The sequence below is a fragment of the Pelodiscus sinensis genome, chromosome 9, assembly GCF_049634645.1.
Source record: "Pelodiscus sinensis isolate JC-2024 chromosome 9, ASM4963464v1, whole genome shotgun sequence".
Lineage (NCBI taxonomy): Eukaryota > Metazoa > Chordata > Testudines > Trionychidae > Pelodiscus > Pelodiscus sinensis.
Window position 1 is genome coordinate 10,234,969 of NC_134719.1, and position 27,190 is coordinate 10,262,158.

The 27,190-nt window shown below is 47.0% G+C and overlaps 1 protein-coding gene across 9 annotated transcripts in view; it reads left to right on the top strand.

The window, feature by feature from the left end:
- Positions 1-27,190, top strand: part of LOC102458989 (nardilysin-like) — a 151,222-nt gene that overhangs the window by 84,269 nt on the left and 39,763 nt on the right. For all 9 annotated transcript variants that reach the window (XR_012905856.1, XR_012905857.1, XR_012905860.1 and 6 more), the window contains 5 exons: positions 370-456; positions 3,323-3,442; positions 10,751-10,802; positions 12,709-12,859; positions 17,293-17,420. Coding sequence is in view for 4 of the 9 variants with exons in the window: in XM_075935997.1 (XP_075792112.1) it covers positions 370-456; positions 3,323-3,442; positions 10,751-10,802; positions 12,709-12,859; positions 17,293-17,420 (538 nt within the window). In the remaining 5 variants the exon portion in view is untranslated. The remainder of the gene's footprint in view (positions 1-369; positions 457-3,322; positions 3,443-10,750; positions 10,803-12,708; positions 12,860-17,292; positions 17,421-27,190) is intronic.

Below are 27,190 nucleotides of genomic sequence, written 5' to 3' on the forward strand. Positions count from 1 at the left end.
GATCATAGTGAGTTTTCTTCCCATCCCAACTAAATAATGAATGGTGATGAAAAAGCATGTATTGGAGGTCAAGATAAGATGATAATGTGGTATTTTCCAGTACTAATGCACATGGTTCTGAGTTACATTTAACCATGACTATTGTTTTTAAGTTCACCTGAAGTGAATTTTAAGAAGGGTCTTAAGAACAAAGGGTGAAAGTGAGACAAATGGTATCACGAAAGGAGCTCCAAGCATTCTGTAAATAGATACATGGGCAGAAGCATCAGAAGGAAGTATTGTAGTTCTAGCAACAAGGTATTGATGTGATACCTACTGCCTTATTTAAACCTATCTACTATTAAGAGACTAATTTCATATTTTTCACAGATATTGACAAATATTGGAGTGATTTATGGGCCAATGACTTTCAATTAAATAAGGACTTGCATTTACCTGAAGAAAACAAATATATAGGTGAGACAGACACTAGTATTTGGTTGGACTGTCATGTTGCTCTTTCCCGGTTTGCTCAGTTTCTGAATCGGAGGTTCTGGGAAATGATCTTTTTCTTTTAAATGAATGTGTGATTTTAGACTGTTCCTTTTGGAATGCAGAGAAAATGTGGAAGCATACTTTTAATAAGTTTAAATTTTGATCTGAGAATGTCTGTTTAAAGATATTCTTAATGCATGGACCATGGAGCCAAACAGAGCAGTTGTGATTCACTCAGGAGTAGCTTGCATAAAGCTATAGACCTTACAAGCCAGTGATTCCATCAGTTGGAAGTGACGGAGGAGGAGAAGGACCCTCGGAGTCCTGGTTGATTATAGGATGACTATGAGCCGCCATTGTGACATGGCCGTGAAAAAGGCTAATACGGTCTTGGGATGTATTAGGCAAGGTATTTCCAGTAAGGATAAGGAGGTGTTAGTGCCATTATGCAAGGCATTGGTGAGACCCCAGTTGGAATACTGTGTGCAGTTCTGGTCTCCCATGTTTAAGAAGGATGAATTCAAACTGTTCCTAACCCCTAGAGCCCCTCCTCTCCTCCACAACCCTCCCTATGCCAACCACTGATCCCAGATACTTCTGCACCCAAATCCCCCAGTGCCAGTCTGCCACCCTCAGAGCCCCCCAGTGCCAAATGCCTCAGTGCCAGCCTCCTGCCCCACAGAGCCCCTCATCACCAGACACCTGAGTGCCAGCCTCCTGTTTCCAGAGCCCCACTGTACCCAACCCCCCCTTATATCCTCTCATGCTAACCCCCAGTTCCCAATATTAACCCCGTCCCCAGAGCCCCCCAGTGCTAACCCTGCCCCCATAGCGCACCCCACTACTATCCCTGTCCACAGAGTTCCCCAATGCCAGCTCCTCACCCCAGATGTCCCAGTGTCCTCAAGTATCAGCCCCCACCCTTAGAGCTCCCCAGTATTATCCTTGCCTCCAGAGCCCTCCAGTATTAGCATAGCCCCCAGAGCCACCACCCACCTCTTACAGCCCCCTATCCCCAGAGCTCCTTCAGAACTAGTCCCATCCTTCAAGACCCTGTGCCTGCCTTGCCCCTCTTACCTAGCCCTGTGCTGCCTCCCAGACACTAGCTGAGCACTGTTGCCTGGGTCATGGCTGCTCTAAGCCTGCCGTGCCAGGCTCCACATGGCCTTCCTGCTGCATAGTGAACTATACTTCCGTGCAGGGGCAGATGACAGTTTTGCGGGGCCCCCCCTTTGCCACGGCGCATGTGCAGTGACGCCATGCGCATGCGCAGCGGCACCATGGCGCATGCGCAGGGCTTTTTGAAGCGCAGGGCCCAGGGCGGCTGCCCCGTTCGCCCTGCCCTATATCCACCCCTGCTTCTGTGTCTGGGAGGAGACCCTGCTCATGCCCAGTGCTGGTTGGCTTAGAGGCAGGGCAGGACACACTTCTTCCAACAGCTGTGGCGGGAGGGGAGGTGCTGGGCAGTGTACCCCAGAGCCATCGTGGCCTGGCAGCTAGCAGTTGCAGGCCCAGCACCAGTCTGTGGACCAAAAGTAGGCTGTGAACCCCTGTCTGATGGGCTACAGCACATTGCCGCGCCATGCCCCCAGCTTTTATTTAGTTCTGCCCCTTGGCGTTCTCAGAGAATTCCCTTCCTGCGTACTTCCACACACAGCAACAGGGTGAGTGGGGTGGCTGGTAGCTGGGTGTGTTGTGACTGGAGCTGGGACCACAGTGAGGCTGACCCTGCTGGGGCAGCCTTACTGTCACCCCAGTTTCAGCTCGGGCAGTTGCTATGCGGCTCGGCCAGTGGGGCCAAGTGCCAGGTGGAAAGTGGCTGTCCTGGGTGGAAAGCGCCGGGTGGAAAGCGGCTGCTCCGGCTGGCTGGACCAAATGCTGCATGCTGAGAGGTTTCCCCAACCAACGGGGCCAAGCGCCATGTGCTAAGTGGCTGCCCCTGCTGGTGGCGCCAAATGCCATATGGAGAGCAGCTTCCCTTGGAGATGGGGCCAAACGCTGGATGAAGGGCGAATGCTCCTGCGACCCCATTCTCCTCCCTCCCCACTCGGCAGGAGCCTCCTCTGGCCTCCATCTGCTCCCAGCCAGCAGGTACACACATTATTATTATTATGCATTATTAGGTGAATAAGAAAATATGAATGTGCAGGATGTCTCAGCGCTTTCAGACCTGTTAGTACTGCCTCTTTAATTCTGGTGCAATTGAAGCAAAAGGTTTGGACTGGAGAATACTTAACAAATATTAGCTACTATTTTATTGGGCTTTTAAAATGTGTGTGTGCAGCAGTTTTTCAAATTCTTCTTAATCATCATGTTCCCCCCTTCTTTTATTTGCCTGATATACCATGGGCTAAAATTACTATAATGATTATACAAAACTGCAAATATATTAATTACCACAAAGAATATGCAAATATTTCAGTGCTGGCCGCCATTGGCTTTTGAATGAGTTTGTCGGTCTGCAGTATAAAAGAGCTTGGGAACCAGTGCTTTAGAACATGGCTTACTAAAAGAGGCCATGTTGTTAGATTATTCCTGTACTTTTGGGAAAAATAACACAAGCTCTAACGTAGCAACTGGATATGTCATCAAAAGTAAAGAGAATGAAGAATTTATCTTAATATCCTATCTGTTCTTCACTTCAGGCTTGGCACTGGAGATGAGCCAAATATCTGCTACAGAATCTAAATTCATGACCTTTAGTTCCAGAAGGCAGTGTGCCATTAAATACATTCTGGTGACACAGAAAAGTGTAGAACAGTTTGCTTACAGTTTTAAACGTTTCACACTTGTGCCAATGGTTATGGATTTGAAATTTAGTAACCCACATATTCTGTTTCCATATTAGCTACTGACTTCACTCTGAAGGCATCTGATTGTCCTGATATGAAGCACCCAGTCAAAATTCTGAATACACAGCATGGCTGTGTGTGGTATAAGAAGGACAATAAATTCAAAATCCCTAAAGGTAACACCTGTTAGATGGTATATTAAACAAAATGAGCAAAACAAAGCTTTTCCTATGTCATTGTACTAACTAGCACCTATATAGTACTGGCAAATTGTTCAGAATTAGGACTTGTAGCTCCTCTTTTTTTCCAAAAATCAAGTAGCACAAAGCAGCACTATTGTTAAGTTCTGGTTGGCATTTCAGTTATAAGCCCCTTTTGTAAGTGTTTAACTTTTTATGGTGAGCATGTAGAATCGTTTTTGCATGCCATATTTATTGGGAAGTATGCAAGTCCTTATTATAAGGAAAAGTGCACCCCCAACTGTCCCATTCCTTCTTCACCACTGCAAAGAACAGAAGGGAACTACTTCTGTGCTCTGGCTACCAATCTCTGGCACCCAACAAGCAGATGTTCCCTGGTACACAGCTCTGGCAAGAGCTGGCTGAGCAGTGGCAAATGCCAGCAGGGAGCTATTTAAAGAGCTAGCAGAGACTCAGGTTGCAATAGAACAGTACCTGTACAAAATTTTGAGTTACTTTCACCGCTGCCTGTGTTAGCACCATCCTCAATAAAATGCTTTAGTGACAGATCTTTTCACCACAAGTCTGGGCTGGGGAGCTGCCACCATGTACTAAAACTTATGTGCTTAAGCCAGCTATGGTGCCTCTGACTGCCTTTATTGCACACCTTGATTGACACCTGCTTCTATTGTAAACCCCACTAAAGGGTCAGCGACATCTACTGTGGTACTGACCCATCCCATCAGGTCTAGGCACTGACTTCTTGTCCTTGGAGGTTGTTTCTAAAGACTTGCCTTCTTTTATACATAAAAGAAAGAAGAAGCACTATGATTCCTAACCACATGGCACTCTGATAAAGGAGTTTTCAGTATCAGCATCATCAGAGCAGCACTCACAGCTTTCAGCATTAGAGGCCATGGTCCCAAGCAGGTTGGCATAGTGTTTTAAGGAGTTTCACTCATAGAATTCCTTCTATTTCTCCACGTCTTAGCGCTAGTTCTCGCTGCGGCTCAGGTCAGATTACAGAAGTCCAGGGCTTCTTTAGTAAGAACACTATTGAAAGTGCTTGAGAATATAATACCCACCAGAGCCAAAGCTAGATCCTTTGGCATTCCCAAGTCCTCTGGTTCTTCTGAGAGGCATTAATCCCATGATCAGCCTTTACAGTTGCAAAGACATGATTCATCAACAACTTTTTAGACTTACCACTTGCAAAGGAGGTGCTAATATCATCCCAAACCAGCTAATCGAAGGAGACCACAGAACTAGAAAAACAAAAACCTTCAGTGGTCCTTACCACAGTTTTCCTTTTCTTCCTTCGAGTAGCAGAGTTGATGATATGCTCAGGAGCAAAGTGACAGTCTCTAGGTTCTCCATCAATAGCTCTGTATTTCATAAGAGAAACCAATGTGTAAGGGTAATTATAAAGGGTAATCTGATTGTGCTCTGAGAAGCATTTGGCTGACATTGATCATCTGCAGGCACTGCCTCCCATAGCTCTCAGTGGCTGCACTTTTGTGTTCCCAACGAATGGGAGCTGTGGGAAGTGGCAGCCAGCACATCCATGAGGATCCTTTGCCTGCAGGTGATGCTTTCCACAGCTCCTCTTGACTGGGAACAGAGAACAGGGAGCTGCGGGGTGGGAGAGGAGGAGGGCTGCGGGGGGCGTTAGTGCTGATGGTCAACATCAGCAAAATGTCTTGCAGCCCACAATCAGATTACCCAGATGGAGTGCATGTGGCCCATAGACTGCAAGTTGCCCACCATTGTTCTAGACTGTGTGCTCCATCTCAAGTCTCATGGATTCTGCGTCTTCTTTGAGAGCCCACTTCTCATCTGTATCAGCATACCACCAATGTGTTAAGGGAAGGCCTGTTCTTCTCACATGCTATGGTTTCTTGATTCTTATAAGGACTTTATAATATATTCCCTGCTACAAGGGAACCTAACCCTTCTCCTTTGAGTGGTGTCCCTGTGGGTACTCCAGTCAGGTGTTGGTGTATCATTGCCCTGGCGATTGGAGATTTTTAGCCTAGCAGTGCCTTCCCATGCAATACATGCATAGTCGCTGTCATGCGCTGTTTCGTCTGTTAGTTGTGCATACTGCATGGGTCTCCTCAGTTTCTTCTTCGAGTGTTCCACTTAGGTATGTCAGTGCTGCTGTTCACATGGCCCAGAGATTCTTGCTAGCAGTCCCCCAGCCACCGGTGCCTGCTGCACTATTGTGCAGTCACTCGGAATTACAGTTGCATATGCGCTGGCAGCGGTTCCCTCAGTCTCCCTTAATCAACATTATCCATAAGAGAAAAAAAGACAAAAGAAGACAACACAGGAAGAAGAACAAGTGGAGCGGTGCGTGGGTGCTACCGTCGAGTCCCGCTCCCCAAAGGGCAACACAGACAGGCAAACCCTGTGTTGCCCACACCACTGGGCTTTAAAAGGTGCAAAGGATGCGGGATCTCTATCTTAGTGGCAGATGGACACGAGCAGTGTCTGTGCTGCCTAGGGCAGGACCACCTGGTCAGACACAGCACACACTGCCAGAAGCTCACCCCAAGTTCTAAGAAGGCGAGAGATCTGCAGAGAAGACTTCTATATACAGACCTCAACACCATGGCTGAGCCACAACCTCACTCGCCCATCCCCAGAGATAATCCTTTAAAGGAGGAGGGCAGGAGGAGCACGCCCTCACAGGGGAGCATGACCCGGAGAAACGCTCCAGGTCCCCCACTGAGCCTCAGCCTCAGAGTAACAAAAGAACTCTCAACAACGAGGCTGACAATGCTTGCCCTGAGAAGGGCTGTCAAAAGCAGGATGAGGGATCCAGCTCAAAGAAGAGCCGTGATCCCAAAATGAAGCACAGATCCGCTGACCAGGCTTCGGTCTCTCCTCACAGTAACTTGGTACCGGCGGAGAAGACGGTACTGGTAATAAACAAGCAAGGTGCAGAGCAGTAGAACGCCAAGCTCTAACAAATGCTCAGTGCTGATGGCAAGATGAGCTCAGCTGCAATGAATTACACAGCAATGCTTCCACCATTTCTGGTACCGAGGTACATAAAGGAGGCGAGGTGGGCCGAACCACGCACGTTAGAAAGGGCGCGAATGACCAGCAGTGCAGGGAGCATGCGCGGTCCGGCCCGATATCGCTATGAAATCTCCCGATCAGTGGTGCCAGGATGGACCTGACACCTAGAGTGGAGCATCCATGGGGCACATCTTGAAGAACCATCGTTACTACACAAGGTAAGTAACTTCTTCTTTTAGTGATGAGGAGGAGGAGCACATAAAGGGTCAGCACAGAGTTCCTCAATATGCTGCACTACAACAGCAGCAACTACAGAAGTGGCAGGTGGCACAATGGATACTTCCACTGCTTCCCCCACAGTGGCCCTATTGGGACCTGGGGGCGCCCTACAGAAGCCAACAAATGCAATTTCAACAAACCTTTCAGGTACCCAGGGCACAGTCGGCTGACATGAAATGCACAGAAACGAGTTGACTGACATGATTGATCATGACAGCGAGTCCTCTATGGAGGAGGCAACGCAGGCTTCACATATTCCTCTCAATACTTTGTATTTTAGGAACACAGTCTTCCTGTGTCACCAATCAGAGGGGACGACTTTAGAAGGTTCCAAGACCTGTTCCGGAGGGTAGAGGACATGCTTGACATAAGGCTCTCTGATGTAATACAAAACAAGCATAAACTCATGAGCAAACTCAGCCTACCTCAATGTACCAAGCTGGCTCTGCCGATGAACGAAGCTCTTATGGATCCGGCTAAGTCTATATGAAGGATTCTGGCATCAGTGCTTCGAACCTCAAAGAAACTGGATAAGAAGTACTACATAGCACTACGGGGTCAAATTCTTCTCCCACCCTTCCCCGAATTCATTGGTAGTCTAAGCGGCCAACCGAAGGGGGAAGCAACACCAGTACCCCAGAACACCAAATATTGACAAAGAGACTAAAAGGATGGATGCTTTGGGGAAGAACGCTATTCATCAACCTCCCTCCAACTGAGAATCACAAATTATGTAGCTCTGCTAGCCAAACACTTACACCAGATATTCAAATAATTAAATTCTTTTATTCAGTACATACCAGGACATAAGAGAACAGTTCGAATCAAATGTGGGGGAAGGTTCATTGATATTCACAAACAGCATTACAGGCAGCATTAGATGCAGTGGATAGAGCAGCCAGGTCCATGGCATCTGCAGTAGTGATAAGACGAGTGTGGCATGGCTGCCACTGTCGGAGTTCCCCAGGGAGGTTCAATTGAACATCAAGGACCTCCCATTTAAGGACGCGACCGCCAACCTGACATTGAGCAGTTAAATACTGCCCCTTTGGTCCCGACAGTCTAGCCAGATTTCTATCCATTTTACAATTCATTTATCCAAGCCATACTTCCTTAACTTGCTGGCAAGAATTTTGTGGGAGACTGTATCTAAGGCTTTGCTAACGTCAAAGTATATCACATCCACCGACTTCCCCATATCCGCAGAGCCAGTTACCTTATCATAGAAGCTAATCAGATTTGTCAGGCAGGACTTGTCCTTGGTGAATCCATGTTGATTATTCCTGATCACTTTCCCCTCTTCCAAGTGCATCAAAATGGATTCCTTGAGGATCCCCTCCATGATTTTTCCAGGGACAGAAGTAAGGCTGACTGGTCTGTAGTTCCCTGGATTGTCCTTCCCTTTTTTAAAAGATGGGCATTACATTTGCCTTTTTCCAGTCATCCAGGATCTCTCCCAATCTCCACGACTTTTCAAAGATAATGGTCAAAGGCTCCGCAATGACATTTGCCAGCTCCCTCAGTACCCTCGGATGCATTAAATCCGGACCCATAGATTTGTATGTCTAGCTTTTCTAAATAGTTCTTAACCTGTTCTTTCTTCACCAAGGGCTGCCCACCTCCTTCTCATGTTGGGCTATGGTGGCTCTGGGGGTTGGGGCTGTTGGGAGAGGTGTGTCCTGCCCCACCTCTCAGCCAACAAGTGCTGGGCAGGGGCAGGGTCTCCTTCCGGCTGCGAAAGTTCGCTTCCGTGTGCAGTGGGAGGGCCTTGAAGACCAGCTCCAAGTGGCCCTCCTGCCATGCAGGGAAGCACTCTTCCATGGCTGGGAAGAGATTCTGTGCTGCATGGCCCTCCTGCAGTGCAGGGAAGTGCTCTTCTGCAACTGGAGGAGAGCCTGCCCCTTCCTGGTGCTGGTTGGATGAGAGGCGGGGAAGGACATGCTTCTCACACCAGCTGCAGCAGGAGGGCAGGCACAGGGCAGTGTACCAGCCCCAGCCCCCAAAGCTGCCACGATGTAGGCAGCAGCACAGAGTTAGATGAGGGGTGTAGGGCAGGCATAGGGGTTCTAGGAGTGGGGCTAGTGCTGGGGGGATCTGGAGGTTGAGCTAGTAGTGGGGAATCTATGGGGGCAGGGCTAGCACTGGGGGACTCTGGGGATGGGACTAATATTGGGGGCTGACACCGTGGGAGGTTCTGGGGAGCTTGGGTGCAGTGGGGCTCTGGAAACAGGAGGCTGGTACTGGGGTGTCTGGTGGTTGTGAGCTCTAAGAGCTCTAAGGCGGGGGGCTGGCACTGGGGGCCTCTGAGGGCTTGAGGCTGGCACTGGGGGGGTTGGGTGCAGGGGACTCTGAGGTCAGTGGCTGGTGCTGGGGGGTAGTGAAGGGGTGGGGTGGCTCTAGGGGTTAGGGCTGGCACTGGGGCTTTGTGGGATGAGCTTTTGGTGGACCAGTAATGTTGTATTTGCATACTCACAATTTGCATAATGAATATGCAAATATGCAATTAAAATGTTACTGGTCCACCAAAAATTTGTGAATGGGTTTGCTGGTCCCTGGTATCAAAAAGGTTGGGAATCACTGGAGTAGGGGACCAACTTGCATCCCTGAAAGAGGGCCAAGTGATCCAAGCCTCATCTTTTTCATCACCTAATGATGCTATAGTGGCTCACCCTCCAGTGGTCCCGTCTGGTGACATTAAGGCCCACCAAGATTTCCTCAAGAGGGTGGCGGAAATGTTTGGATCTCCAGGTGGAGAAGTCCAAAAGATGTCTGACTCCCTCTTTGGGGTGCTGGGCCAGGGGATACCTGCAAGACTGGCCCTACCCCAGCATGATGAGAAAGTCAAGATCGATAAGGTGCTCTGGTAGACCCTCCTGTCCATACCACTGATCTCCAAATGGGCAGAGAGGAAGTACTTTGTGCCTGTCAAGGACAATATCTGTGCACCCATACACCGCCCAACTCCCTTGTGGCAGAATCAGTGTCAACCAGCTCCCTTGGCTCAGTCAGGCTTGACCCACTCCAAGCAAGGAGCCAAGAAATCATTTTGAGGGTGCACCTGCCTGAAAAATACTGGACTTTCCCACAAACCCAGTTTCTCCTTTGTTTGGCAACCGCCCCTCCCTTGGCCTCCTGGCTTGATCTGCCATAACATCAGACTGCTGGATCCTGGACATGATCTTGCAGAATTATGCCCTCCAGTTCTTCTCCACACCCTTCTCCCAATCCCTTCACCATCCCTCTTCAGTATATATTTCATGGAAAATTAATTGTTTTGAGATAAGGAATGGTTAGGAGAAAAAATGTTTACAGGTTGAACCTCCCAAATCTGGAACTCTGGTCCGGCAACATCTGTGGTCCAGAAGGAAGGCCATGGATGTTGCCGGACAAGAGAGTCCTGGAGGCCAGGAGCATGAGCCAGCTGGGAGTCCTGTGGGAGCTAGGTAGCCCCAGCTGGGCATTCAGGGTTTGGTCCTATGGTGGGTGGGGAGTCCAACCCTAGGGTGCCCCAGGCTGGGGAGCCCCTGTGGCAACCGAAAGGAATCCCTGGCCCCGACCAGGAACCCAGGCAGTAACTGAACCACTGGTGGGTGCAGGGAATCTTCAGACAGAAACCCTGGTGGAAGCAGGGCCAGCAGCAGCCAGGGGAGGATCCGTGGTGGGAGAGGGGCCAATGGCAACCAGAGGGAATTCCCGGCCGAGAGCCCCAGCCCAGTTGGGAATACCAGCAGAGAGGGACTAGCAGCGTCTAGGGAGAATCCCAGCTGAGGAAGCTGACCTTGAGAGCCCCAGCATGGGGCCAACAGCGGGGAGGGAAGCCCAGGCTTCAGAGATGCTCACAGACCAGAAAGGAGCCTTGATGTCCCCTGGTCTGTCAAACTCTGTGGTTTGGGACCACTCAGGTCCCAAGAGTGCTGGATCAGGGAGGTCCAACCTGTACATATCCGAAATTGCTATTGTTTCATCAGGTTGCTCATTTCAGCCTTTTTCAAATTTCAGCTTACGTACGTTTCCATCTGATCTCCCCACTGATACAGCAGTCTGCAAAGAGGTAAAGATTTACCTTTCACTTATCTGTCTTATAGAACAAGATACAACTATAATTGTAGCATAGTATTAGTAGTTAAAATTCCTCTGCAGGTGAAAAAACTCCCAAACGATAGACCTTTCTTTGACAAAACAAACCTCAAGATCATAGTAATCACAGAAATGTAGGACTGGAAGGGATCTCAAAAGGTCACCTTGTCCAGTCCCTGTGCTGAGGTGAGATTAAGTATACTTACATTATCCCTGGCAGGCATTTGTCTAATCTATACAACCTACAATGATGGGGATTTCACAACCTCTCTCTTGCTAATTTATTCCAGGACTTAATTATTCTTATTAGTACAATGCTTTTCCAAATATACAGACTAAACCTTCTTTGCTGAAAACTAAAATGATTGCTTCTTGTTCTACCCTCAGTGGACATGGAAGACAATTGGTCACCATCATCTTTGTAACAACAACCTTTTACATATTTGAAATCTGTTATCATGTCCTCTTCATCTTTTTCTTTTCTGAACTAAACATACCCAATTCTTTCAATGTTTCCTTGTAGCTCATGCTTTCTAAATGTGTTATGTTTTTTGTTCTCCTCTGGATTCTAGGATTCTGTACATATTAATTCATTATATCACTTCCAATGCTAACTAAAACGGAATCTCCCAAATTCCTTTGTACAAATAGCATTAACACATAATTCTTCTTTGAGTGCTTGCTCATGTCCATTTCACTTAGGTATGTGCATGTCGTGTGCATGGATGTCAGAGCTTTTTTCACCCAGTGGCCCCCGTTGGGTGTGCTATGTACCGTTGGTGTGGAGTCTGGTGCCAGTGGCTGAAGCGCAGACTCCATAAGGATCAGCTTTAGTCAGGAATCTCACTTCCACTTCGCTCTCTGCTTGAAGCGCCTGCAGATTTTACAACTGTTTGGCCCTCCCCCAACATTTTAAACATGAGTCGTGGGGGTTGCTGCAGGGCATGGGCTTCAAGCCCTTGGAGCAAGGCTTGAATCCCTGTGGTCCAAGTATACCCTCCTCAGGAGGGAAGAGATAAGCTGGAAACCCGCTGAAAACTAACTGCTAATTACAACTATTACAAAGAACAGTAAACTGTAAAACACTAAAGGCAACTATATACACTAGGCTGAGGGTAGACTCACAAGACGTCAAGATGCTTCAGCTACTGTCATGGATGATAAAAAGGAATCGAGGGGGGTGGAGGGCCAGCAGGGGTATATGTGTGCTGACATAGTGGTGCTACTCCAGGGGGCTCCCTGGCCGGCCCAATGGTTACCGGGGGGAAAAATGCTCTGACATCCTTGCATGTAGTGTGCGCACACCTAAGTGGAATGACCATGAGCAACACATCTTGAAGTAAGTGGAATGGACATGAGCAACACATCTCGAAGAACAACAATTACAAGAGGTAAGTAACTTTTTTTCTATATTAACATTCCAATATTCCACACATTTTACTGAAAGCGAACGTGTTGCCTAAAAAACTCCATTATTTTTAACACTTAGATTTTAACCCACATATCCTGCAATAGTTGGGCTGATTTTTATACTGCCCTGAAATACTTTGTAATTTGAGTAAGTTTCTCTTTTGAGCCAAAAAGATTTTAAATTTAATCCCCAAAAACCTACTAATTAGTTTTTTGCTTGCTGAATAAAGAGAAATACAGAACCTAATTTTTCAGGTTTTTGCTTTGTTCAGGGGAAAAATCTGTGTAGAAAAACAAATGTTTTTGTAGTGGGGTTTAAATTCTTAAATTTTAGATAGTTTTAGCTGCCTAGTGAAATAGCTTATTGGACAATTTTTTATTTGTGTACTCTCAAACCCCTATTGACTTTAAATCTGTTTCTTTTTACTCTCCCTTGTCATTTCCCACTCCGATCTTCTTCATTCATATAGTGTTGTGCTTTTTGAGACTTTTGTAAATATCCTTTCCCACACCCTTGCTGAACCAGCATATGAAGCTGATGTTGCTCAGTTGCAATATAAACTGGTATCTGGAGAGCATGGTTTGGTCATTCGAGTGAATGGATTCAATCATAAACTACCTGTAAGTACTATTTCTGTATGTCCTCCTTATTACAGATCAACTAGCCTTTTGCTGAATAGTCTCAGAGGGGTCTTTTGGCCATGAAAACTCACGATACCATCTACATTTTTGTTAGTCTGTAAGGTGCTGCAGGACTATTGATTGTTTTTTAAGTTATTTTGCTGAATGTCATTTTCTAAACCACTCAAAGACTTGAAATATTGGTATTTTAATTTCAATTAATCTGTTAATGGTTTTACAACTATTGATAATAATTTTGAATACAGGTAACTCATGGGCTTCCTGCAGGGTCACTCAGGAACCAGCAGAATCAGTGAGTGTAGATTTGCAGATTAGCAGGGAGACTTTGTGGCATGACTGATAAGTAGACTGGAATGGAGAAAGAACTAGTCTCTTTGGTGCTTCCAAGCATTATATCCAATTAAAAGATTCTTAAAGTAACAAGATCTGACATACTTTATCTTATCTTAACCAAAGTCTTTAAAAAGAGTATTCTTTAATTGCATGGAGTGATTAGGATATCTTTGTCATGTAATAGCAAAATAACAATGAATCAGGAAGTTGCCATCTTTGTATTCTGATATACGGAACTTGAGACAGGAGAAGGCAGCTAAGCAAGTGTACACAATAAGGAGGCAGGTGTCTTTTAAACATTTTATGAGGAAAGTTGTCATTTTGAAAGGTTTAATATTGTGGTTTAATATTTATATACCAGGACCAAAAAGCAGAAAATATTATGTAGATATTAAACTTCTGCCTTCTTTCGTGTATGTGCTTGTGTGCACCAACACATTCACCTTTCTTCAAAAAGATGAATGGTTGTTTGTTTAAAAGATAACATGTAAAGTCTTAGAAGTCTTATTGAACAGATATATACTTAATCCTAAGTGAATTCTGCAATTTTACTATGGGGCCAAATGCAAAAATTGAAGAATTCATCCAGACTAATATACTTCGTATTTTTCAAATAGCTAAATATGTACATGAAGAACTTTCACTTTAAATTTTCTTCTCTTCAAAGTAAGGGTACGTGGAACTATAAACAGCCTCAATTATAATTTAAATTTTCTTCTCTTCAAAGTAAGGGTACGTGGAACTATAAACAGCCTCAACTATAATTTAAGTTTTAATAGCTTTTTATAAACATTGACCTTGTCTTTGTGTGATGTTTGGATAAATATTACAGGTTTAACCTCTGTAGTTGGGCACCCTTGGGACCTGACTGGTGCCAAACCAGAGAATTTGCCAGACTATGAGAGGTTAGTATTGTCTAGCAGCCGTACCAATACTTCCACTGCTTACCAGGCTCTTAGGAGACAGGGGTAAATTAGGACTAAATAACAGCACAGAATATTGAGAGCCAGGACTTGGTAGCTGTCAAGAAACTTTATAGGATCATGGGAAACTTGGCTACAACTATGATAAGTGGATATCTGGCTATCTAAAATCATGTCTGACCATGGATGTTGCCTGACCAGAGAGTGCCTGACTAGAGAGCTTCAACCTGTAATATCTTTTGGGTATGTATGTGCCCAATGATAAGATCTGGAGGCCATGAAGATTTTTGGGAGAGAATTATAAGGGGTGACTCCACTAGGACTGCAGTAGGAACACAGCTTATGCGCTCCTCACGCAGCTGTGGCTTCTTCATAGCCCCTCCAGACAGAGGTGGACAAGATGCAAATTTCCCCCAATTTTCCCCAAGTCAAATGGTGAGAGTAATCTATGGGGAGCCATAGATATCCCATGTCATGTGAAAGTGGAGTCGGAAGCAGAAAACACACAATGCAAGAGAGCAAGAAGAGTGAGCTACCATCAGGAGAGGGAGAAGATCTTGGTCATGGAAGGTAGGCAAATAAGGGAGGAGCATGGGGATGCATTGGCTTGTGAGGAAGAGGCAATGCCGGGCAGATTGATGGATGTATCAGTTGCTGGCTGCTGCTGCCACTGCTTGGCTGAGTACAACTACTATTGTCAGCAGCTGTGTTCTCAACTGCTCTTCTGTGGCACCTGCTGGTGCTTGTGACTGTTACTGATTTGGTCAGTATAACAGGGTTCCTTATTCACATGAAGAATTTTTAGCATGGGCTGAATTCCACCAGCTGGTGATATAGAAGATCAATTGCAAATGTAACCGCTGATGACAGGACCCTTACATACTGAGCAAATTATTTTCTTGGTAATGTTAACAGAAGTGGCAGTTCCCATGAGAGAGACAGAGAGAGAGAGAGAATGATGGGATTTCAGAAGGTGCAGGAGTTTGTCTCATGATGACCTCCAGTCCCCTCATGAAGTTCAGCCCCCTCATGAAGTTCAGCCTGTCAAAAGCTGACAGAATCTCTTCCCTTCTGCCCGCCTTTCTCATGGGAATGAGGAGGAGGAGGGAGCAAAGATCCCAGCAGCTCTGGCTTCTCCCTTTGCTCCTCTTCTGTGAGAAAAATGGATAGGACAATGTCTGTGCTCCTCATGCTTCCTCCTCATTACACCCTGCCTAGGAGGAGAGAAGGGAGGTAAAGAACCCTGGAGCTTACCCCAGTTTAGTGCTAGGGAAGAGGGAACTTTGCTGTAGCCAACTTCCCCCTTATCCCGTTGAGGCCTGGGAGAGGATGGCCAAACTCTCGGGAGAAGCAGAGGTGAGGCTGCAGGATGGTAGTAGGGCAATGAGTTTTGGAGGCTGAACTGAGGAGGTAGGGGACTGATGTAGTGGCTGAACTTGGTGGGGACAGAACTAATGGAAAGTTGGGGAAAGAATTAATTGTTGGGCAGAGGACAGGCAGATATGGGGTGAGAGCTCCTGAAGCAAGAGCCAAAAGCACCATCCTATACATTTGTGAGAGTGGGCAGCACTAATTCTCTCTCTTAGGGTATGTCTAGACTGCATTCCTCTGTCGGCAGAGGGATGCAGATTAGGCAGGTTGACATTGCAAATAAGGCAGGGATTTAAATATCCCGTGCCTAATTTGCATAAAAATGGCCGCCGCATTTTGCCGACTCAGCACTTTGTCAGGAAAAAGCGGCAGTCTAGAGGGGGATCTGTCGAGAAAGAAAGCCTTTTTCGATAGATCCCTTATGCCTCCTGCAAGGAAGTTTACAGGATCTGTCGAAAAAGGCTTTCTTTCTCGACAGATCCCCCTCTAGACTGCCGCTTTTTCCTAACAAGTGCTGAGTCGGCAAAATGCAACGGCCATTTTTATGCAAATTAGGCACGGGATATTTAAATCCCTGCCTCGTTTGCAATGTCGACCTGCCTAATCTGCATCCCTCTGCCGACAGAGGGATACAGTCTAGACATACCCTTACATATCTTTTACATACTCACACAATCACTGTTACTGAGGTAGGGTATGTCACGAATAATTAATACGTGAATGGAGGCTTTATTTCTTAAAAGATAAAATTAGGAAGGTAAACAGATCATTAGATTGAAAACAGAATTTGCACTAAATAAGTAATGAGGTTAGAAAGCAAAGAAGACAGGAACCAAATAAATTGGGAAACGTGGAGATGAGGTAAAGATTAGGTTTAGTGTGGAGAATTCATTACAGATCATAATGCACAGGAATTGGTTCCTGCAAGGTACCAAATCAGTCCTAAAATGTGTAATTCAATATAATGTGTGCATGTATATAAAGAAAGAGGTTTTCTGTGTAACTTTGGACGATAGGTATGCTCTCTATCCCCCTGTATGCTTGAGTCTAGCTTTACTTTACACCAAATAAAGGAACTTGAGTTATGAAATCTGGTGTCATCCCAGAGACCTGGATAAGCGTTCTCCCAGAACTGCGTATGGTGTTCTAGATAAGCTGAGTGGAAAAGGCCTTGAAGGGAAAATACATGTTATGCATGTGCCCATGAGCACACATCTGGGGGAGTTCAAAAACCAAAAGATGGACCTAAAAAAATCACAATGTAATTTTTTAAGGCCAATCTCATGATTTTTGTATTTGTCTCGTGATTTTTGGTTTCTTGAAGCTGGTAATACTGCATTAATTCATGTAAATTACAAACATAGCAGTCAAAATATTTGTGCCGTGTGGGAGAGTTTGATACTAGGAGATCCAATTAATTGTGTAACATTGCAATAAAACAAACTGTTAATGCATTTTACATGATTAAAAATTGCTATATAAGAAATAGTTAATTTCCTTTAACTTTAAAGATATCCATTCAGATTTAACAAATTGCTTTCTTGAGCTAAATGCTAATGCATGGATGTCCTGGCAATTGGTAGCTTACTCTTAAGTAATTAATTTATTTATTCAAGACCTTATTAGAATGTTTTATAGATATATACTGTGCAGTTCTTGTTGGCCCATGGTTTATTAAATGAACTTCCTTTTTATATAATATAAAATTCAAATTAGACCTCTTTGGCAAAAAATATTCTATTTGGTAAAAATGGTTCCGAAAATAATATTTTATTTTCTTTCCAGCTGCTATTTCAGCTCATCATTGACCACTTGTCTGACTTCAGTTTTACTTCAGCAGTTTTTGAGATGATAACAGAGCAGCTAAAAAAGACTTACTTTAATATTCTGATCAAGCATGAGATGCTGGCCGAGTGAGTATCTGTAAGAAGGCTAATTTGATAGACTGGTCCTAGGATGGAGTAGAAATATTTTCTGCTTTAACCATATTGTCATTGTAGCACATTGTAGGAGCTGCAGATATTTCCTTTCTTCCAATCAGAAATTGCTGTGCAGTATTTTGCACTGTCTCATGAATAAAATGAATCCCAGCATAATATTTAAGTACTTGAAGCATAATACATAAATTGTTACCTACTTCTGCTTTGTAATAAGTGTTTGATGCTACTAATTAAATGCCAAAGCAAAGGTGGATATTTACGTATGTAAATAACGCTGTATGTATATTGCACAGATTACAAAGTAATTATTTTGCACCCATGGTAGAGAGTATGTTATTGGGTCTGAAGGGATATGTGAACAATTTCACAGATTTTTCAGTGGCACATTGAGAGTTTGGCTGAAGAGTTTTGTAAATATATTTTAATTGCATATGGGTGTTATATAAAAAAATGGAACTGACTAACTGGCAGGAGGAAAAACAATTCTTACAATTGAAGTTTTATGAACATCAATACCATTTTGTAAGCTGCAACAGATAAAATCTTTGATATACCGTAATTGTGTAGGAGCAAGCTTTGAAGATTATTAGGAACTGGGGAACATTTTGGGAAATTAGGAGTTTATACAGAAAGAATGGACTCCACTTAAACCAAAATGGGACCAGGTTGCTAGCAAACAAAATATTGTGAAGGAGTTTTAAACTAAGAGCTGCAGGAAAGCTGGCAGGTGTAGAGGAGCATATGGTTCAGAAATAGACGTTTCTTAAGAAAGGATCCTATTAACCAGGGGAGGGAGGATTCTCTATCTCTACTAAGGAAGTAAGCATGGAAGTTGATAAAGTATTGGTAGAGTATCAGAGGCAGCAGCGCAGGGTGATAGGCAGCCAGTCCATAAGGGGAGCTGGTTTTTAAATTGGTTCCCCATATGGACCATCACCTGCCTGGAATCCCGTGCTGGTGCCTCAGATACGGAGGCAGCAGCGCAGAGTGGCAGGAGGCTCCTTAGGAGTAGGGCCAGAGTGCACTGGCTGCTGGCCCCACCCTTGGGGACTATAGAATAGTTGAATAACCGATAAGAATTTATTCACAAAGTTAATCAACTATTCAGTTGAAGCTCTTTGGTCCGGTGAAGTTTAATCTTATGGAGGAGAATATAAAGGAGCATAAATTCTCACAAATTGTACAATTAGGCCAAAAAAGAATTTGAAGTGCAAATGCCCAAAGACTTAAAAATTAATAGTAATGTTTTAAGTGCTAAAGGAACATTCAAGGACAGTAAGACCATTGTGGAGAAACTGAATGACTTTTTGCATCAGTTTTCTCAGCTGAGAATATGAGGGAAATTCCCAAACCTGAGCCATTCTTTTTTGGTGACAAATCTAAGGAACTATTCCAAATTAAGAGGAGGATTTGGAACAGATTGATAAAATAAATGGTAGTAGGTCATTGAAACCAGATGGTATTCACCCCAGAGTTCTGAAGAAGCTCATATGTGAAAATGCAGAATTACAAACTTTAGTCTGTAACCTATTATTTAAATTAGCTTCTGAACCACATGACTGGAAGATAGCTAATGTGACACCAATTTTTTAAAAGGCTCTCCAGGGGATATCCTGGCAATTACAGGCTGGTTAGCCTGACATCAGTACCAGGCAAATTGGTTGAAATTGGTTTCCCCAGAGCTGCCACCTTGGCATGGAGAAATTGTCAGCAAGAGGGTTTCCCTAGAGTTGCCACCGCTGTCAGCATGGACAGAAAAAGAAGCTTAATATGGCACCAGCAGCTCTGAAGCATGGTACCTAGAAGTGCCTTCCCTCCCCCCCAGTTCTGCTTGGCATCACAGGTTACATATCACCCTAGAAGCAGGAGCAATTAGGCTCTTAGGCAATATTAAAGAAGCACAATTACTATACTATCTCTAAAACAGTGGCATAGTGAAAACTTTTGGTACCGAGTGAGACAGAATTTCCATCTAGGAAGTGTTCTGTATCTTCCCAAGCATCAGTACTGACAGATTTTAGAGTGCAATCTAGACATACCCTTAGAAGCTGTTCTGCTCTGTAGAGATCCAAGAATCCCATTAGTAGCCTTCATAGCCACACTATCACACTGGAAGCGCATGTTTGAGTTCACTTCTTTTTCCTCCAGGCTTATTATTGCTGGGAGACATTGGGAGGAAGGGCTGTTTTCAGCTCTTATTGGCTGGACTTTATGATTAACCTTTTGCCTTGTTCTCTTTCCAAATCTGTAGACTAATGATTTCAAATTTTTTATTAACATCCTCCTCTGTTGTTTATACAGCCTGTGCTATTCTGTAATTCTTCTTTTGGTGTCATCTCACTTTGTGGAGTTCCTATAGTTGGCTGAATAACAATGTGTGTTAAAACACTAGCAATCTGAAATAAAGAGAGGTCTATAGAGTTAAGTAAGTGGCCTAGAAGAGAAAAACAGGGTTGAGGAACCTTTTTTCAATTGCACTGACCCACAGAAAAATTAGTCAGGGGTCACACACATCAGAAGCAAAAAAAAAAAAAAAAAAAAAAAAGGAGGTGAGGGAAGAGGAAGACACCTCATTGGAGACTTCCTGCAGGAATGGAGTGCAGTGTTGGCTTGCCCCAGTGTGCATGGAAGCCCTGAAGCTCACTCAGTGCCGGACTGAGCCATAGTTGTGCCCTGGACAGCGGGTGCGCGGCGCCCCTTACCACTTCAATCCGGCGTCCCCCCCACATAGGATGGCACCCCGGGCAGATGCCCAGCTAGCCCCCGCCCCTTAATCCGGCCCTGAGCCCACTATAGGCAGGGCCAGATTCACTTTGGGGGCTTGGGGCTATTAGATTTTGTTGGGCTACCTTGGGCTTCGGGGTGGGGCCAAAACTTAGGGATTTAGACTAGGGATGTTAAATGGTTAACCAGTAAGCATACGGAAAAGCATGAGGCTTACTGGCTTGCTTACCAGCTAATGGAAATTTGTCAGTGAACTCTGGTGATAGGCAGCTGCGCTGGGCCGGAGCAGCCCCGCCCACAGATGGACTGGCAGAGGGGCTAGGTGGCAGGATTTGAAACAAAATGGCTAACCAGTTAAGCACTCTTGTTTAACTTATTACAGTAAACTTCCGATAATCCGGCACTTTTAGGACCCAGGGGGTGCCAGATTATCAAATATGCCAGACTATCGGAAGAGGGGGCTATGAGGGGCCTGGGGTGGGGAGTCCGGCTCTGCCCCAGGCATCCCCGATTCAGCCACTGCTGAAACTGACCAGCGGCTGATCAGAATCAGCTGCTGGTCAGTTTCAGCAGCAGCTGAATAGGGGAAGCCTGGTGCAGAGCAGCTCCAATTGTCCGGCTGCCCGGAGCACTTCCGGGTTTCCAATGGTGCTGGACCATCAGGCGTGCTGGAGCATTGGATGCTGGACCAATGGAGTTTTACTGTAACTGTTTTAACATCCCTAGTTCAGACAGTGTGCGGGAGGAGCTGCAGGTTGAGGCAGGAGGGCATAATGTCTCTGATGGGGCTCTGGGCTGGAGCTGAGGATGAAGTGTTTGGGGTGCAGGAGGGGGCTTCAGGTTGAGGCAAGGGGAATGGGCTCAGGCCAGGAGTTTGGATGCAGGAGCGGGCTTAGGGTTGTAGTTTGGGGTCTGGGAGTGAGTTAGGGTGCAAGAGAACCTCAGTGCTGGGCAATGGGATGTGGGGTCTAATTGGGAGTTAGGGTGCGGGAGGGGGCTCAAGGCTGAGGCAAGATATTGGGGGTGCAGAGTGTTTATTTGGGGCAGTTCCTGTTTGCTGCAGGGGGAAGGGGAGATGGCTCTTTCCAGCCCTGTGCTTGCCTGCAGGCACCGGCCCCAGCAACCTCTATTGGCTGCGATTCCCAACCAGTGGGAGCTGCGGGGTGCAGTACCTGCCATCAAGGGCAGCATGAAGGATGCAGCTTCCTCCGGTGCTCGCAGCAATGTGGCTCAAGCCTGGGACAGGGTGTGCGTGTGTGAAAGGAACAGCAGAATCCAGAGCCACCCAGCAAGTGCAGCCTGGAACACAGGGGCTTTAGTGGCTGCAGCCCAGGGCCTCAGGCAAAAGCCCCCCTCTTAGACTGGGGCCCTGGACTACAGCCACTAAACCCCCTTTCTTAATCTGGCTCTAGGCACAGTCCTGATCAAAGCATGCCAGGGGCTGGATCCGGCCCACAGGTTGTAGGTTTCCCATCCCTGTGATGTCCCTTACAAAATTCAGAAGCAGTATACAATTATTATCAGTGTAAAGTAATTATCCTGAGAACTAGGATGTAAGTGCTCCCCCAGGGACATTCCAAAACAGTTGTTCTTCGGAGATGTCCCCGCGGGTGCTCCACTATGGGGGGCTGGGATTGCCCCGGCGCCACAGACGGAAGCTTGTGATGAGCAGTGTTCGGCCAGACCGCACATGTGCTGCGGGCTCGCAACTTTCGCGCTCTTTTCTGTCTCGCGCGGTCCGGCACCCCACCAGTTCCTCGAGACTGCCTCAGGCTGCAGACGCTTGGAACCGCGCTCCTCATTTCACTCACTGAACTAGATTCCTTCTAGTTCCTCCTTGAACATACACCTCTATTCCTCTTTCCTTTGTGTTTTTCCTCATTTCTTTAGAAAAAACAAAACAAAACAAAACACGGGAATAAGAATAGAGACCACATACTGTTCTTACCTCCCGCCTCTCAGCTGTTCTCCCGTCCGCTCCTTGTATATGGTTGCGTTCCTTTAAAAAAAAAAGGAAGAGATTGTCATGATTATGAGGGTTAGCCAGCAGCCTGGGGATTAAGGGGTTAACTACACCTAGCCAGTTGGAGTGACCAGTAGGAATGTAGGTGGGACTTTCAACCTGGGACAAAGGAATTTGTGTTTTTTCCTTTGTCCTTTTGTCTCTCTGGGGGAGTTCTCTGCAGCTACAGAGAGGGACAAGCATGTCTCTCTCTCTCCAAGACACCATTCTTCATTTCCTGTAAGTAGGATAAAGTTTAGGTAGTTTCGTTAGGTTTTATTGTTTTAAGGATTGGGTATGGGATCTGAGATCTGGCACTGTTTAAAAGATGTTTTGGCTTTTCTTTGTAACTAAGTTCTAGGCCCATGGAGTTTCTCCATGAGTATATTTTGTTACCTTCCTATCTAGTCATTATGCTTACAACAGGAATATTGTTGAAATAATAAAAGTTCTTTCCTTTCTTTTTATTAACCTGGCATTGGTTAATAGTGTGCCCTGATTTTTATTTTAGGGGTGAGATTTCCCAAATGATCTTTCCCCTGGTTTCTTTAGCAACATTTGGGTGGTGGCAGCGGAAGTTTATTCCCAAGATCTAGGTTTTTAAGATTTTGGGGGAAGTTTTATACCAAAGCCTGGTAGATAAGGCTTTGGGGTACACTTGCTGGCCCCCACTTCTGCATTTATCATGCCAGAGTGGGGAAGGAGCCATGACAGAGATAAAGTCAACAGACACATTATCACTATATTACCATTACTTTAGAGATAAAACTACTAATACTCAGACAACTAAACGTCTCTCCACGACTGCAAACAAGAACTGCCTCAGGGCAACCTGCAAAATGTCAGCTACTAGCTTCAAGAAATGCGGCTCTTGCCGGGAGGCAATGCCAGCCTCCAAGGGCTACTCGGAGTGCATCCGTTGTCTGGGGGAATCTCATGTCCCCCAGAAGTGTACCTACTGTACCAGACTCACCTCCAGGGCTAGAAAGGATAGAGAGAGGCGCTTGCGAATGCTCCTCTTTGATAAAGCCCTGGAGCCGCAACAAACCGACTCTGACCAGCAGCCCCACAAGCGCTGGGCTTCCTCCCAGACTACAGGGCTTCAGAAAAAGCCCAGGATCTCTCCCACGAGATCCCTACCAGCTGCCCTGAACACCAGGGAAAGCCAGCCTGAAAGACCGGGGACTTCTGGCACAGCTAAGTCAGGTCCCCCTGTCTCAGCGGCTTCAAAGCCGAAGCGACCGCGGGAGCCTCTGCATATGCAGGCTCCCCAGGAAGCATTGCCTCCGCCGCTGCCTCTGCCTCCCTTGCACCGCTGAGCCGGCTCCAATATCAGACCCGGAGCTGAACATCATGGCACCAGTACCCGCACCGCTCCCAAGCCTCCGTGCGGTGCCGGACTATGCGGCGCTGATCCGCCGCCCTGCCTGCACAGCGCCGGCTGCTGCCTTTGACCCCCCCCCCCGGCGCCGATTAGCACCGCGCCGGCTGCCTCTTCTGCACACGCTGGCAGATCAGGGGCTCTGAGTCCTGCTCCTCTGATCTCCCTGTGCCGGACCTGTTCTCGCTCCTGCCTTTTCTCGACGGTACCGTCCTCACCTTCCCATGTGCCTCGTTCTCCACGCCGCTGTACCCATTGGCATGGGTCCCCCCATGCCTCCTCCAGGCTGCCTTCACCATTCCTGGCTGCTGCACCTTCCCACCACAGACACCACTACGGGCAGCTCTCTGCGTCTCCTGCTTCTTCCAGGGCATCAGACATCCGCTCCTGTTCGCCCTGCGCTCCATACCATTACCGATATTACTCCCATTCCAACTATCACGACGACCGCTCACCATGACATGACAGATATTATTGCAATGACCGCCACTCTTGGGACTCCCACAGCGGCTACTCTTATCGATCACGTTCTGCCTATGATTATATATCACGCAGACGCTCTCCAACTCCAGCTCCCCTTACCCCTCCACATCATTCAGCGTCACCACCTCATCCTCCATCAGACACGGATTACACCGCCTCCGGGGACCTCCTACCAGGGACTTCCATCCCAGACTTGTCCCCGCCAGATGAGGCAGTCACACCAGGTGACAGCTCTTCACCAGATGACCTCCGTCAGTTCCAAGAGTTGTTTAAGCGAGTAGCTATCACACAAGAGATTCTGCTGCAGGAACTCAAGGACAAGCAGCACAAGCTTTTCAGCATAGGTCACGCCTGGCCATTCCTCTTGACGAGGGCATCCTGGAAGTGGCTGATGAAGTGTGGCATGCTCCAGCATCGGCTCTTCCGACCAACAAGAAATATTTTGTACCACCGAAAGGCATGGAATTCCTCTTTGCCCATCCACAACCTAGCTCCCTAGTAGTTGACGCAGCTCAACAGAGGGCTAGAGCCCCACACCTCAAACAACAGAGCTCCGATAAGGACGTAAAGAGACTTGAGCTCCTGGTCAGGAATGTCTACACTTCAGCAACGCTATTCCTCAGAATTACCAATTACTTGGAGCATCTCTCCAATCACACCTTTGATACGTTTTCATGCCTCACCCCCCTCATGGATCATCTCCCTGATTTTAAGAAATTGATCTTGAGGTCAGTAATCCAAGAGGGCTACACATCAGCGAGAACATCCCTCCAAGTAGCTATGGATGTTGCTGACCCCGCTGCTTGCTCCACTGCTACTGCCATTGTTATGCACAGAGCTTCTTTCCTTCAAGCGGCGGGAGTTCCGAAGGAACTACAGGCCAAAGTCGAAGACTTACCCTTCGACAACCTTGCAAACTCTGGGGATGTACACTCCCCCCTTTAAGAGACGCCGGTACTCACCATACCAGCGCAGCTATGACTACTCCTACATCAGATATCAGTGGCAGCAACACCACCAGCAACAGAGGCCCTTCGACAACCAATGCTCTTGCCAGAGGCCTCAGCGATGCCGAAACCCAAATGGCAGGACGAACATGCCTCCCAAGAACAAGCAACAGGTTTGATGCGTTGGTCGGGGGCGAGCAGACAGTCACGGGCAGCATCACGAATCGTACGACCCAGCTCTTTCACCACCGTCTGAGGCCCTTTCTACATTAATGGGCAAAAATCACTACGGACGGATGGGTCCTCGAGATTGTTCAATCTGGTTACCCTATCCCTTTCATAGCCATCCCACCAACCACCCCTCCCACCCCGTCCCTCTTCAGGGACCCCTCTCACGAGACCCTCCTCTGACTAGAAGGTGACCGCCTTCTCTCTCTGGGTGCCATAGAGCCAGTCCCAAAGGATTTCAGGAACAGGGGCTTTTACTCACATTATTTCCTCACCCAGAAGAGGTCTGGAGGTTGGCGCCCCATCCTAGATCTCCGCCATTTGAACAAATATCTCAAGAAACAGTGATTCAAAATGACAACTTTAGTGCCATAATCCCTGCGTTAGATCCACAGGACTGGTTTGCCGCCCTCGACCACCAGGACGCCTATTTCCACGTTCCTATCCATCCAGCTCACAGGAGGTTCTTGCACTTCGTCCTGGCAAAGGACCACTTTCAATACAAGGTCCTCCCCTTCGGGCTATCGTCAGCCCCCAGGGTGTTTTCAAAGGTTCTATCCGTGGTCACGGCCTTTCTCCGACGCCAAGGGGTACTCATCTTCCCTTACCTGGATGATTGCCTACTCCAGGGCCCTTCTGCACACAAGGTCTCCCAGATGGTTCACCTCACGAGGCAAGTCTTTCAATCGCTCAGACTCCTCCTCAACAAGCAAAAGTCCGTTTTGCACCCCACTCAGAACATCGAGTTCATTGGGGCCTGCCTGGACTCAGTTGCCAGCACAGCGTTCCTACCCTTACAGAGATTTCAAGCCATCCAAGACCTCATTCGCACCATCACCGTCAGCCCTACCATTCCACTCATCACATGCCTCAGACTGATGGGTCATATGGCCGCCACAACATACATGGTGAAAAACGCCAGACTACATCTCCGCACCCTTCAGTACTGGCTGACTCTCGTATACGACCACACCAGATACGATCTCCACAGGCTGGTAACGCCGCTACCTGGCGTTCTCCAATCACTCCTATGGTGGACCAGCCACACAAACCTACTGTCAGGTATACCTTTCCATCAGCAGGAGCCACTCCACCAAATCACAACGGATGCCTCCGTACTAGGCTGGGGGGCTCACATGGGCTCCCTCTTAGTCCAAGGCCAATGGTCCCCACAAGAAGCACAGCTACACATAAATCTTCTAGAGCTACACGCCATTTTCAACGCATGCAAATCCTTCCTCATCTACATTTGAAACACCACAGTGAGGATTCTCACGGACAGCATCACAGCCATGTATAACTTGAATCTCCAAGGCAGCGCTTGCTCCCGTTCCCTATGCATGGAAGCCATCCACTTTTGGAACTGGTGCATTCGCCACGGAACAACACCTACGGCATCCTACTTACCTGGCACCACAAATGTGACGGCAGATTTCCTGAGCAGACACTTCCATGTGAAGCACAAATGGGAAATGCACGATGGCGTCCTACGCGAGATCTTCCAACATTGGGGTACTCCCCAAGTGGACCTCTTTGCAACTCCCGCCAATACAAAATGCCGCAAGTACTGCACCAGGGCAGGCGTAGGCCGCGCATCCCTGGGGGATGCCTTCCTTATAACTTGGCGCGGACCCCTCCTCTATGCATTCCTCCCCATACCTCTGATCCCCAAAGTCTTTCAGAAGCTGAAGGCGGACAGGGCAACACTAATCCTCATAGCCCCGGGCTGGCCTCGCCAGCACTGGTTTCCCTTCCTCCACCGTCTCTCCGTGCGGACACCGATCCGCCTTCCGCCTCTCCACAATCTCCTCACACAAGACCAAGGACAACTGAAACACCCCCAAATACAAATGCTGAACCTAACACCATGATTCCTAACTGCCTGACTCCATTCGAATCCCTCTGCTCTGTTCCAGTCCAGCACGTCCTAGTACACAGTAGACAACAAATCACGAGAAAAACTTACCTTCACAAGTGG